Here is a 15,032-nt window from a genome sequence, read left to right as displayed (position 1 = left end):
TGTCTACTCCCTAGTTCCTCATTGCGTGGCTCGCGAGACGCTGGCGGCTCTCAAAGCTTTAGTTGGCGGCTCTAAGAAATTGAAAAAAAAAATGATTTTTTTTTTGCTCTCCCCAAAATTTCAATAAACCTTTATGGCATATTATTACAATACAACAATACTGGTGTTGACAGTAATAGAAGGTGCCAAATCATTCAAAACAATAAGCATTTTGCTTTTAGGAGTATTGTGCCAGCGTGCAGCGCTGTTCCAAAACGTGTCAACGTGTGTCGTTGCCTGGGAAACGCACATCCCATAATACAACTGTTCGCATCGCATCCCATAATAGTATGATGATACTTGGGATGCCATTGCGAACATAGATGTGAACAGGTTAGGGAAAATGTTGGTCATGAGGCTAGACCAGTTGAGAACCACTGCTTTAGTGTGTGTGTGTGTGTGTGTGTGTGTGTGTGTGTGTGTGTGTAGGTTGTCAGGCTGTCAGCTCACAGAGGAAGGCTGTGATTCTCTGGCCTCAGCTCTGAGCTCCAACCCCTCCCATCTGAGACAGCTGGACTTGAGCTACAATAATCCAGGAGCCTCAGGAGTGAGGCTGCTCTCTGCTGGACTGGAGGATCCACAATGGAGACTGGACTCTCTCAGGTATGGAGAGGTTAACGTCTGCTAGAAGGCTGTGCCAACTTGTGAAAAACTGATGTTTGGTCAGGACCCCTTTTTAACGCACTGGATACCCCTTTTTCCTCATTCTTCAAAACCACGACAGCGTAGCAACAACTTGTGTTGCGGTTATGTTTAGGCACCTAAAGCAACTTGGTTAAGGTTAGAGAAATGGTTTGGGTTAGGCAGGCTTAAGTAATATTAGATGTGACTTACGGTTTAAATGTAGACTTACTTTGAACATGCTGGGAATCGAACCCCGGTCTCCAGCATTGAAGACGAGGGTATATACTCTGCCTGCTCCTCTCTCTCCTCACCTGTTCATGCCCATTTTCTCTCTCCGGAGAATAATATTCATGTATAGAGTCGTTTCCATGTTGCCAGACACTATGACAGTTTGAGTCTCCCAGCAGCAAAACAAGCATTTTTAGTGAACTAGGGGTGTTAATGATTAACCGATAGTCCGTTAACTGCCGTTAAGAACGTAACCGATTAAAATTAATTAAAGTCCCTGGAAACCAAAATCCACAAAAACGTTCTAACTATGTTATTTAGGGTCTTATGTTAGTAATTTTGTGCCTCCGAAATTATTATACATTACTTTCAACCCAAAGCCTTAAAATCGCCACTTTTCTACAAGATTCTACAAAGTACTTCCTCATTGAAGATAGCAGTGCGCGAGGTGCTAAAACGCAGGAGCTTATGACGTCATAAGCTCTATATAACCTTTGTACACGCACGCAATCCGCACCCACCCTGCTTTTGTCCGTTCTTTGCCCCCAGTGACAGCGCTCCCTCGCTGTCCGTCTGCCTCCCACTCTGTGTGCGAGCGCTATGCTTCTCTCCCTCTCCCTCTCCCTCTCCCCCTCTCTCTCTCTCTCTCTCTCTCTCTCTCTCTCTCTCTCTCCTAGTGAGAGAGAGAGAGAGAGAGAGAGAGAGAGAGAGAGAGAGAGAGAGAGAGAGAGAGACGGCACACAGAGTGGGAGGGAGACGGACAGCGAGGGAGCCTGTCCGTCTCCCTCCCACTCTGTGTGCCGTCGTGCCTCTCTCTCTCTCTCTCTCTCTCTCTCTCTCTCTCTGGACTAGTGAGAGAGAGCGAGAGACACGCAGGTTACTCTCTCTTTCTCTCTCTCACACACACACACACACACACACACACACTCGCGAGTGCTGTGTAACTTGATCTCTTTCTCCGTTTCCCTCCCCCCTCTGTCTCGCGCTCTCTCTCTCTCGGAAAACCTGCTGCAGAAAGGACACGCCCACACAGTCCGCGGGAGAAATACACTCTAAAAAATAATGATTTTCTCATGAGTTTTGCCAGACTGTCAAACCTAAATTTATATACTTTGCGACGTTCATCATCGTTCAAATTTGGCTGGTGGCTTATTAACATAGGGTCCTGTGATGTGATGAACTCAAAATGCTAAATAATAAAGAAATATTTCTGGTTTCCAGGGACTTTAACTGTTTTGACTGACAACATTGTTACTTTGTGTCATCAATTCAGTCTTCATAGCTCACAGTGTGTTAATTATACCAGTCCAGCAGAGGGCGTACCTCGCCCAGCTAGCGCAACAGAAGGAGTGGTCACGTGAGAAGGTCGTCACACATGCATGAGGAAGTAGGAAGTGAATTGAGCAAACATGAAACAAAACAGATGCAAAAATTAGCCGCAAGCTCGCGCCAGCAACAGCATAGAATGATTACACTCTAAAAGTAAATCTGTAAATACTGCGACGCCGTTCTCAAAATTCAACTCCAGGGGCAATTTATGATTCCCCGACGAGCATCGCTCAACGTCACGTTACGTTCCATTATCGCTGGACGCTGATTGTGGACGCTGTCACTCATAAAAGTTATAGCTAAATATTAATACTAGGTGATTGGAGCAGGCATCGTGTGTGCAGACTAGAGACAATAACACAGAAGCCTTGCTTTATGGTGGAAAAGAAGCGTGGTGGACGGTGAGGGATTTCATGAAGTTCATTGAACCAGGCGATCACGTCCCCCTTTGTTGAAATGACTATTAAGGACAGGCAGCTGTTCAAAGGAGGTGAGCCTTATTGTTTTTAGGCTAATTATAGTTTTATTATTATTTTCGTTTGTGATTCATGCCATGAATGTCACATGAATGATATGCAGCTATTGTGTGACTGTGAGGTTAAATAGAACTTGAACTGAGAGAAAGACGAGACGTGATATTTTTTTACGGGGTGGGGGGGGGTTGGGGGAGAGAAACAACGTTAACAATTAACCGATTAACTGATTGTTAAGTTGCGCAACTAACGGTTAAGGAAAATGCATGAAATTCCCATCCCTATAGCGAACGTGGAATGACGGTGCGCAATTGCCCGACTGGGTTACACTGGTAGTTGTTTGACGAGCTGTAAACTAGACTATCTTGGTGAGTACTCAACCAATAGTTATAACTGTGGCCCGTGCATCTCTACTGCACCATGATATCGACACAACATCGTTATCAGACGATAACGATAGCCTTATAATCGGAAATGTAATTTCTGCCGCTGCAATTATGCTCAAATGCTTGAATTAACGTTGTTGTTGTCGCAAGCGGTACATAGATAGCTCTGTGGAGCCGATGGGAGCTATTATGCGGTTGTGCTAATGATACGAGCTGATATAGCTATGTATTTGCTGCTAAATCCAGCTGTGGATCCTCATTGTAGCTTCATGCTGTTCAGTTCACACAGTTCAGTTATGGAGAGAGAAGATTTTGAATGAAACTGAAACGTTTTGAATAGTGTGAACCAGAAGTGGAGTGGACAGCCGCTTGTCACACAGACACACACACACGCGCACGCACACGTGTGTATGCACACACGCACACACACACATACACACACACACACACGGCCTCTCGTTACCTAATTTTGTGATGGTTAATTTAAAGAGTCTCTCCTCAACACTGCAGCTGCTCCTCCAGTTATTATCTATCAGTCTGTCTCCTCAACACTGCAGCTGCTCCTCCAGTTATTTTCTATCAGTCTGTCTCCTCAACACTGCAGCTGATCCTCCAGTTATTATCTATCAGTCTGTCTCCTCAACACTGCAGCTGCTCCACCAGTTATTATCTATCAGTCTGTCTCCTCAACACTGCAGCTGCTCCACCAGCTATTTTCTATCAGTCTGTCTCCTCAACACTGCAGCTGCTCCTCCAGCTATTTTCTATCAGTCTGTCTCCTCAACACTGCAGCTGCTCCTCCAGTTATTCTCTATCAGTCTGTCTCCTCAACACTACAGCTGCTCCTCCAGTTATTATCTATCAGTCTGTCTCCTCAACACTACAGCTGCTCCACCAGTTATTATCTATCAGTCTGTCTCCTCAACACTACAGCTGCTCCACCAGTTATTTTCTATCAGTCTGTCTCCTCAACACTGCAGCTGCTCCTCCAGTTATTATCTATCAGTCTGTCTCCTCAACACTACAGCTGCTCCACCAGTTATTCTCTATCAGTCTGTCTCCTCAACACTGCAGCTGCTCCTCCAGTTATTATCTATCAGTCTGTCTCCTCAACACTGCAGCTGCTCCACCAGTTATTATCTATCAGTCTGTCTCCTCAACACTGCAGCTGCTCCTCCAGTTATTATCTATCAGTCTGTCTCCTCAACACTGCAGCTGCTCCACCAGTTATTATCTATCAGTCTGTCTCCTCAACACTGCAGCTGCTCCTCCAGTTATTTTCTATCAGTCTGTCTCCTCAACACTGCAGCTGCTTCTCCAGTTATTTTCTATCTGTCTGTCTCCTCAACACTGCAGCTGCTCCTCCAGGTATTTTCTATCAGTCTGTCTCCTCAACACTGCAGCTGCTCCACCAGTTATTTTCTATCAGTCTGTCTCCTCAACACTGCAGCTGCTCCTCCAGTTATTATCTATCAGTCTGTCTCCTCAACACTACAGCTGCTCCTCCAGTTATTTTCTATCAGTCTGTCTCCTCAACACTGCAGCTGCTCCTCCAGTTATTTTCTATCAGTCTGTCTCCTCAACACTGCAGCTGCTCCACCAGTTATTTTCTATCAGTCTGTCTCCTCAACACTGCAGCTGCTCCACCAGTTATTATCTATCAGTCTGTCTCCTCAACACTACAGCTGCTCCACCAGTTATTATCTATCAGTCTGTCTCCTCAACACTGCAGCTGCTCCTCCAGTTATTTTCTATCAGTCTGTCTCCTCAACACTGCAGCTGCTCCTCCAGTTCTGTGTCTTGAGGCCAAATGTAGTTTTTCTTTAAAGTCTAAAGTTCATGAGGTGGGAGAAGAGAAACCACGGCGCTGTCTGTCAGTGGAGGTTTATTAAAATCTGATAGAGAACTGAGGCCTCTGATTACTGGTGCTACTAGTGTCCAGTAAACTAAAAGCACAGGAAGCCGCCATATTGGTCTGCAGTAAACGTTACTATGGTTACAGACATTATTGACAGGAGTGGAGTGACTCGTGTTAGTGTACAGACTCAGTCTGGTCATGTGACTCAGGTCTGCACCAACATGAACATTGACTCTGATTCATGAAGTCAGTGTGAACAGAGCTGCTAGAAGTTGTGAAATATTGTTTGATGTTGAATGGAGGATATTAGTGATGGGGTCTGGAAAAATCCCTCCTATGGAAGGTTATGAAGGTTATTTGTTCATGATCAAAGAGATGATGCTGTCTAACTTTATTTACCCCCCTCCCCCACAGTGTGGACCATGATGCAGTGCGGTGGTTGAAACCAGGCCTGAGGAAGTGTAAGTGTGTATTTAGTTTGATTCAGCTTCTATTGAAATAGAAAGCTCATGTGTGACATCTATTCATTCAAATCCTATTCTGAAACAAGATGGCTGACAAAATGTGTTATGATGAAATTGAAGAAATGAACTGTCAGTCTGTTAATACCATAAAACTTCAATTAAAAGCCAAGTCCCTTATAGACACCATTCCCTTTCAGTGGCCAGATGTCGCTACACGTTTTGAAAAATAAATGCTGGCCTAATTATTTATTTATTTATTTATCTGTTTGTTTATTTACTTGCATTCAAACGTCCCAGGTCAGATCACTACAGAGAGAAAAAATTGCGACCTGAAATTCAAGCTGTCAGTTTTTTCTTTTTACTGAGAATGAACCGTGGAATGACGGTGTGCAATTGCCCGACTGGGTTACACTGGTAGTTGTTTGATGATAATGCTCGAGCTGTAAACAAGGCTAGCTTGGTGAGTACTCAACCAATCTGAAAAAATGATGTCACGATAAGTCCCTTAGACACATACAGTGTGGAAAATAGGGTCCAGGTTGGGAAAAAAACAAAATTATCCTTTAAGCGGCCTCACAAAGTTTGAAGTTGATCCGACAAATAGTTCTAGAGATAAACAACTTTCTGTGTTTGCCAGTAGGTGGTGTTATGCCAAGTCTGTGTGCGTGGGTTGAGGTGTGTGTGTGTGTGTGTGTGTGTGTGTGTGTGTGTGTGTGTGTGTGTGTGTGTGTGTGTGTGTGTGTGTGTGTGTGTGTGTGTGGGGTGTGTGGTGTGTGTGTGTGTGTGTGTGTGTGTGTGTGTGTGTGTGTGTGTGTGTGTGTGTGTGTGTGTGTGTGTGTGGGGTGTATCGGTCACAAAAGTGACATGGGGTCACATGGTGTCTAACAGACAGTGCTACCTACCCTGCCTCCACAACTTGATTATAGGAGTCAGTCTGAGCAGAAGCAGAGCACACACACACACACACACACACACACATACATACATACACACACGAGCACACACACACACACACACATACACACGCGCAAACACACACACACACATACACACATACACATAAACACACATACACACAGACACGCACGCGCACGCACACACACACACACACACACACGCACACACACACACACACACACACACAAACACACATACATACATACATACCGTAGCCTACATACATACATACATGCTGGAGCCAGATCTGTTTTGTATTCCTTTTGTCACCCTCTGCTGGTTGTTGTGGGTAGTGTCTTCTGGAAGCAGAAGCTGCTTCTCTTTGTGCCTGAGGCAGGCAGCCACACTTGCCTGCTGGCTACAACACTGACTACGTTTACATGCACACAATATTCCGATTTTTGCCCATATTCGGAAAATGACAATATTCCGACTAAATGAATAATCCACTAATATTCCCGTTTACATGCAGCCGTAGCTCGCCCTCCCCGACACATGAGGGAGGGGGGGAGAGAGAGAGATGCAGGTAGGCGGAGCCACGGAGTTTTTCTGTTGAGAATAAACAGAGCAGCACTATTCTTATGAGCTTCACTTGGTCTATTTCAGGAGCTTGCTGCTGAAAAGTTTGGTGTTGCGCATCCAAGTCTTTCATAAAAAGTAGGCTAGCAGCCTACGTTATTACCTCGCAGGCTCGCAAGCATTGTGGACTTCCGTGGGCACTGGGCACTATAGGCTACTCTCTACCTCTCTTTAAATCGATGTTTCTCATCTCCTCCCGATCAGAAATGTGGGCTTTTCTTTTTGCATGCCAGAGATGATGGATTATTATGATTATATCACCTGTTCTAGCACTTTCTAGCACACATCATTTGACCACAAACAGGCAACATGCGTCGCAAACTGCGGTAAAAACCCTGATTGAGACGCATATTCTGAATGCGCTGTATACATGATCAAAGAATCCTCCGAAAACCCGAATAATACTGGAATAACCCAGATGTCTTAATCGGAAAATGCTAAATTCGGAGAAAGGGCAAATTCGGAAAATGCAACTGGAATATGCTGTTTACATGACCCTTCTCAAATTCAGAATATTGTCATTTTCCGAATAATAGTGGAATATTGTGTGCATGTAAACGTAGTCACTGATGTCATCCTCTTCTTCATAGTTTATACATGATGACATCATCTTCTTCATAGTTTATACATGATGACATCCTCTTCTGACGTACACCCCACCGCTGCAGCCCTAGGTCCGGCCGTCATCGCCCTAGCCACCTGTCGTCACTCTAGGCCATCTACCCACTACTCCTTCTACTGTCTGACACCCCGGGCTCATCACCATCACCGACCCCTATCCTCATCATCCTGGTCACCTGCTTGCCTAAGGGAAGGGGGGGGGGGCGCCCCCCCAGCCCCCCCCCCCCCGCCGCCTCATCATCACCTCCAACTCCTATCCTCCCCTCCCCTCCTCTTAATCATCACCTCCGACTCCTATCCTCCCCTCCCCTCCTCTTAATCCATGTCACCAACGCGGACTCATGGATTCCTCAGATCATCCTCATGGAACTCCCAATCTTGTTACCCCTTTTTTCACCTAGCTAATTAACTAGTATTCTCTAAACCTACGAACACTTAAAGACTGCATTTTCTATTTCTTTTTGGACTCTACTTTTTAGATTTTCAACTCCCTTCCCTGATCTTAGGATAATTTAAAAATTACATTTTTATATCCCTTCTGTTGGACTCTTTTTTTACATTTTCAATTTTCTGTTCTCCTGTACATTTTATTTCCATAATAAACCATTCACAGAGTTTCATTATCGGAAACTCTGTGCATGGTTTAGCCCGGCATCTCTCGGCCTGTCTCGGAGGGGAGTCCCCAGATGGGGGTCCGCTGCTGTGGCCTGGGTGGGCCCGTCCCCCGCGTGGCCTGCTCTCACGCTCTCAGTCACTATGCTGGTGGCTGGGGGCTGGGGGGGCGGGTCGCGTGGGGGCTGGGTCCGCCCGGGCCGCAGCAATTGGCCCCTAGCACAACGACCTCACAAGGTTCCTCCTCAGCCAAGTCACTGGGGCAATCCATGTGGCAATCCATGTGTGGATTGCCACCATATGGTGGACAGGTTTTCTTGCGTTCACTGGGGGTGAGGGGGTGCCGCTGTGTCCCGGCCTGGCCTTCCCTCCCACGCCTTATGTGGGCGGGGGCCGGGTCGGGGGGCATCGGTGCTCTTCATCACTGGTCGAGGGCTGCCGGTTGGTTTAGAACAGCTTAGGTAGGCGATAGATTAGCTACAGCCTAAGGCTGACCTGTTAGTGTTCAGGCTAAAATCAGACTAGAGCAGGGTAGGATAGGCCAGATTAGGCTGTAGATTAGCTAGATACTATGTCCCAGTTAGCTCTGGTTAATGCTTAGAGTAGTCAGTTGTCTGATCTTCTCCCCCCCCCCTCTCTTTCCCCTTTCCCCGCTTCTTCCCTTCTTCCCCCTTCTTGTTCTCCTCTCTTTCCATGCTCTTTCCTCCCCCACATCCCACCGCCCCCCCCTCCCTTCTCCTGCTCTCTCCTCATTCTCCCCCCCCTCTGCTCCTTCTCCTCTTCTCCCCTATTTTCCTGAATCCCTGCCACTTCCTGCTCTCCCTTCTCTCACATTCCCCCTGCTCTCCTTCCCCTGCACCCTCCCACCTCTCCTTCTCTGCCTCTCTGTCCTCCCCCCTCTCTCACATTCCCCCTGCTCTCCTTCCCCTGCACCCTCCCACCTCTCCTTCTCTGTTCTCTCCTCCTCCACATTTCCCATTTTCTCCCCACCCTCGCCCTAATCCGGGCCCGTATCCTACTCCCTCCCTCCACCCTAGACCCTACCTCTACTCTCTGTCCTCCCCCCTCTCTCACATTCCCCCTGCTCTCCTTCCCCTGCACCCTCCCACCTCTCCTTCTCTGTTCTCTCCTCCTCCACATTTCCCATTTCTCCCCACCCTCGCCCTAATCCGGGCCCGTATCCTACTCCCTCCCCCAACCCTAGACCCTACCCCTACCCTGGCTCTCCCTCCCCTGTACCCTCATCTCTCCTCCTCTGTTCTCTCCTCCTCCACATTTCCTATTTTCTCCCCACCTCCTCCCTCTCCCTCCCTCCTCCACTCTCCTGCTTTCTTCAAATGTTCAAATGTTATCTTTATTCTGTATATTCTTGTTACTGTGTGTTAGCTAGAATCAGCTAGACATACTTTCTGTGAAGCCCTCTGAGACATGCTTGTGAATTAGGGCTATATAAATAAACTTGACTTGACTTGACTTGACTTCTTCATAGTTTATACATGATGTCATCCTCTTCTTCATAGTTTATACATGATGACATCATCTTCTTCATAGTTTATACATGATGACTTCCTCTTCTTCATAGTTTATACATGATGACATCATCTTCTTCATAGTTTATACATGATGACATCATCTTCTTCATAGTTTATACATGATGTCATCATCTTCTTCATAGTTTATACATGATGACATCATCTTCTTCATAGTTTATACATGATGTCATCCTCTTCTTCATAGTTTATACATGATGACATCATCTTCTTCATAGTTTATACATGATGTCATCCTCTTCTTCATAGTTTATACATGATGACATCATCTTCTTCATAGTTTATACATGATGTCATCATCTTCTTCATAGTTTATACATGATTACATCATCTTCTTCATAGTTTATACATGATGTCATCATCTTCTTCATAGTTTATACATGATTACATCATCTTCTTCATAGTTTATACATGATGTCATCATCTTCTTCATAGTTTATACATGATGTCATCCTCTTCTTCATAGTTTATACATGATGACATCATCTTCTTCATAGTTTATACATGATGTCATCCTCTTCTTCATAGTTTATACATGATGACATCCTCTTCTTCATAGTTTATACATGATGTCATCATCTTCTTCATAGTTTATACATGATGTCATCCTCTTCTTCATAGTTTATACATGATGACATCATCTTCTTCATAGTTTATACATGATGACATCATCTTCTTCATAGTTTATACATGATGTCATCCTCTTCTTCATAGTTTATACATGATGACATCCTCTTCTTCATAGTTTATATGCCTATATATAGACCCGTTTACATGGGTCCAAAAATCCTACTTATAATGGGATCGATAGGTCAGTCAGATTCAAAATGTCTCATATAAACACCTTAGCCGACCCGATTCACCCGGATCGTTTTGCATTTTCGATCGTATTGAAAGAGGTAGTCTACGCCGATTGATAATCAGCTTGATGCCGCATATAAACGGCTGAATAGAGTGGATTCTGTTGATAGAGTGGATTATTCATTCTGCTCATGCGCTCTCTAGTGCAGAAGAACTGGACGGTGGTTGAGACAAACTTCTTAATAGAAACCCTGAGAGCGGTACATTCTTCTTCTTCTCCTGGCCAAATATCTCTGGAGGATGATTAACTGCTGAGACCGTAGAGCCGCAAATGACAGCACGTGCGATTACATAACTGCAAAAGTGTGCGATTATTATTATTTGTTCATGTCTTTTTGAGTGTGTGCCTCCTCTAAACTAACGTTACACGCGACGCAGCAAACACACGTTTCTCTGCCATCACACTGGGCATCAACACTAGCGTAGCGGGAGACTTCTCCCATGCACTCCCGCAAATAAGTAATGTTATGCGCAGCAAGGTTCACAAACATAACATCTTACCGAGAGAGAGGGAGAGAACATCCATGATCGCTAACAGCTAGCTATGCTAATAACTAGCTAGCCGTTCAGAAACGCATGTAAACAGCTGTGTGATTAGCGAGAACGTCAGTAAAATAAGGAGAGAGCTGCAGGTGCTTATGCAGAACTAGTGCACAATTAAGTGCACAGTGGGTAATGACCCGCTGTGGTGAAGAATATAGCGAGATTAACCAGGTTGATACCAGAGAAAACACTGTCACAGCTGTTTGCAGCAGCACCTCCAGGCTTCTAACGCTAACTAGCCTGTCACATGATGCCTTCATGGTTCCTCGATAAAGTCTGCAGATGCACGTTACCTCGTCTCTCTCTCAAGAAGCGTCACGTGAGTGTGGCGTTTAAGGCCATCTGTCGCTACAAAAAAAATAAACGAGATGTATTATTGTATTAGGCCTACTTGACAGACATGTAACTAACTTTGCAGTTTGAGCCATCTTCTATGTGCTGTAACACAGTGCAGTTTCTATTTTTCTACTGTTTTTTTTTACATGTTTGGGACAGGCCAATGTCTCAAAATGTTTGTTTTTTTAAAGATAATTTTATTTCAAATTGTTTTATTTTTTTAGTTTTAATATATTTTAAATGGTAATATATTTCATGTATTTTATTCTGTGATAGGCTATGTGAAACTGTGGTATTTTTGTCCAAGGTTATCATACCGTCAAAAACTCATGCCGGCACATCCCTAGATACCATTTGTTTATTATATCGCAATCACAATCGCAAATCACAATATTGTCCACCATAATCGCTAATCGCACCTTTCCCCCAAATCGTGCAGCACTAGATCCATTTTTCCAGAGGTAAACAGGAAAAGTGGTAGACAGAAGTGCACCTCTTCTTCTCTGCAGGTAGTGGGAGAGACCGTTTGTGCATGTCTGTAATCGGTTTCAGCTGGGGCCATGTATACGCAGATTGAACGTGGATCACTTTATTTAGCGTTCATACAGATCAAATCAGATTCGTATAATCCGACTGATTTCAATCAGATTGAGGAAAACAATCCATGTAAACGGGGCTACTGTTTCTTCACCTAAAAGTCACATAGATGCATCATGAGGTGTTTGATGTCTGGTGTTTAGTTTAGCATGTTGACTTCATGATGTCTTGTCTAAGTTAGCAGCTTGTGATTTGGGCTTGTAGGTAAGTTTGCTTTGTCCACATCAGCAGCTGTTGACTTGATTGTTTGTTCTGCATCAAATCAGATGCTTTGATAAGTGACATTTAAACAAACTAGGAACCGATTCCTGCAGCTCACATTCACAGCTCTGCTGCTGTGTGGCCTCGCCTGCAGCTCTGCTGCTGTGTGGCCTCGCCTGCAGCTCTGCTGCTGTGTGGCCTCGCCTGCAGCTCTGTTGCTGTGTGGCCTCGCCTGCAGCTCTGCTGCTGTGTGGCCTCGCCTGCAGCTCTGCTGCTGTGTGGCCTTGCCTGTCTTATTGGTGCTCGCACAATGTCTCCCTCTCTCTCTCCCTCAGTATCTCCCTCCCTCTCCTCTCTCTCCCCCCTCTCCTCCTCTCCTCCACTCCCTCTCCCTCCCTCAGTATCTCTCCCTCTCCTCTCTCTCCCTCATTTATCTATCGCTCTCCTCTCTCTTTCTCTCCCTCAGTCTCTCCCCTCTCTCTCCCTCTCCTCCTCTCCCTCTCTCTCTCTCCCTCAGTCTCTCACCCTCTCTCTCCTCCTCTCCCTCTCTCTCTCTCCCTCAGTCTCTCTGCCTCTCTCTCCTCTCTCTCCCTCCCTCAGTCTCTATCCCTCTCCTCTCTTTCCCTCAGTCTCTCTCCCTTCCTCTCCTCCTCTCCCTCCTCTCTCTCCCGCTCCTCCTCCCTCAGTCTCTCCCTATCTCTCCCTCCCTCTCCTCCTCTCCCTCTCCCTCCCTCAGTCTCTCTCCCTTCCTCTCCTCCTCTCTCTCCCGCTCCTCCTCCCTCAGTCTCTCCCTATCTCTCCCTCCCTCTCCTCCTCTCCCTCTCTCTCCCTCTCTCTCTCTCCCTCAGTCTCTCCTTCTCTCTCTCCCTCTCCCTCCCTCAGTCTCTCTCCCTCAGTCTCTCTCTCTCTCTCTCTCTCTCCCTCTCCTCCTCAACCTCTCTCTCCCTCAGACCCCCTTCTCACCAAACATGATCAACTCACATGTACTCACACTCGCCCTGTCAAGTCCTGTCCTGCTGCTGCAGTGTGGTTGGCTGCCTTGCTGTATTTCCGTCTTCAATTGGTCTATTTCGATTTTGGCCCCTCCTCTCGTCTTGTCGTTTGTGATGTCCTGACGCCAGGTATCCCAGCATGCTTTGCAAGGTGACGAGCGACAGACGGCAGGGAGGGAAGGAGGGGCCATTTCGAAATCAACCAATTGAAGACGGAAATACAGAAGGGCAGCCAACCACACTGTAGCAGCGGGCAGGGCTTGACAAGGCGATAGCGAGTACATCACTCACCGCCCATGTTGGTGTGCAGGGGCCGTCAGTCTCTCTCCCTCTCCTCCTCTCTCTCCCTCAGTCTCTCAAATTCAAATTCGCTTTATTGCCATGAATGTCTCAAGTACAATATTGCCAAAGCATAAAGAATTGATGAAACAAAATAACATTAATAAAATACAATTGATTACAGTTACAATACATACAGTAGTCACATGTCAACAGATCATATTCATTCATTTTTTTTCCCTCTAATGTCATGGCAGAGTGTTAGCCTACATATTGTGCAGCTAAGTCTGTCAATTGTGGTTCTTCACCTAAACAGTTTCATTAGTTCAACATGTTTTTCCCTGATATGACGAGTCTGCTGCTCTGAGCTGCTGCAGGAAGGCCTCTCTGACAGCAGGGGGCAGTCTGCTGACTGCTGCTCTGACCTGCTGCAGGAAGGCCTCTCTGACAGCAGGGGGCAGGAGAGGAGAAAATGGACCTCACTTTCTATTTCCCCTGAAGAACACTGTTTACACACTCTCAGTTCTCTGGGCCTCCATTGCTTCTTATGAGGCAATGGAGGGAGGCTGTCAGGCTCGGAGGCGCGCGCCATTATCGTTATAAATGTAAATAATATTCCTGGAATGCGTGTTTTAACGAGCCAGGATATATTCAGTTATCCTGGTAAGCTGTTATCGGCCGAGTGGGATAACAGCTTATCAGCGGGATATATTCCACAACACCACGCAGCTCGAGTGCTATATTGCTTTTATAAAATGGTTTCCAAGTATAATAATATAATAATAATAATACTATAAGTCCGACTGGCATGGTATTCTGAGTCATTCTGAGTCAGTTGAAACACTACTGTAAGGCGGGACCTCTAGCAAGAAGATAGACTTGCGGGTGATTTGATTGGATCGTTCTGGAGACTGAAGTTGACATTGGCCAATCCTGGCGCTTGCTGAGAGCTTTTCGCAAAGCCCGACACCAGAGCCGTATGCCGACACCAAGTAACGTTACGTCTTATTTAGAAATGCGGGGTTAAGAGTGAGGGCGCGCGAGAGAGGGGTTAAGACATTAGCCCGCGTCTATTCTTGTACAAAACATAATTTTCTGCGAAGTATTAGTAAAGTTATAAGCGAAGATCGATTCACAAGGATCTGAAAGCTGTCTCCGCCATTTTGTTTTTGAGGTACTTTTAGTAAGAGAGTTGCGCCATCATGCGTCCATAATGACTCATTGTACAAGACTTGAAGGACTAGTGACCCTCCATACAGCAGATCAGGAGAAAGCTGTTTGGCTCGAGCGCAGCGCTGCCTTTTAGTAAGAGAGTTGCCATTGAACTCGGTTACTGGAATTATACAATGGCTGTGAACCAATCAGATTGCTTGATTTGAGAGAGCCGTTTTATAAAAAGATATATACTGTATATGGGGCGGCTGTAGCTCAGGAGGTAGAGCGGGTCGTCCACTAATCGCTTTGGATAAAAGAGGTCGGTGGTTCGATTCCCGGCTCCTCTAG

At 45.8% G+C, this 15,032-nt stretch overlaps 2 protein-coding genes across 2 annotated transcripts in view; one reads left to right on the top strand and one right to left on the bottom strand.

Moving 5' to 3' along the window:
• LOC310791526 (synapse-associated protein 1-like) overlaps positions 1 to 15,032 on the bottom strand; it is a gene marked incomplete at both ends in the record, with an annotated part of 582,682 nt that overhangs the window by 337,034 nt on the left and 230,616 nt on the right. The gene's annotated exons all lie outside the window — the stretch shown is intronic.
• Positions 1 to 15,032, top strand: part of LOC310791107 (NLR family CARD domain-containing protein 3-like) — a gene marked incomplete at its 5' end in the record, with an annotated part of 50,780 nt that overhangs the window by 29,428 nt on the left and 6,320 nt on the right. Inside the window, one exon of the mRNA XM_083652808.1 lies at positions 5,356 to 5,398. Coding sequence (XP_083508934.1) covers positions 5,356 to 5,398 — 43 coding nt within the window. The remainder of the gene's footprint in view (positions 1 to 5,355; positions 5,399 to 15,032) is intronic.

The sequence above is a fragment of the Poromitra crassiceps genome (genome assembly GCF_964638095.1).
Source record: "Poromitra crassiceps genome assembly, chromosome: 16".
NCBI classification, from domain to species: Eukaryota; Metazoa; Chordata; class Actinopteri; order Beryciformes; family Melamphaidae; genus Poromitra; species Poromitra crassiceps.
Note: the sequence above shows the minus strand (reverse complement) of the source record. Positions and strands in the feature narration are given on the sequence as shown.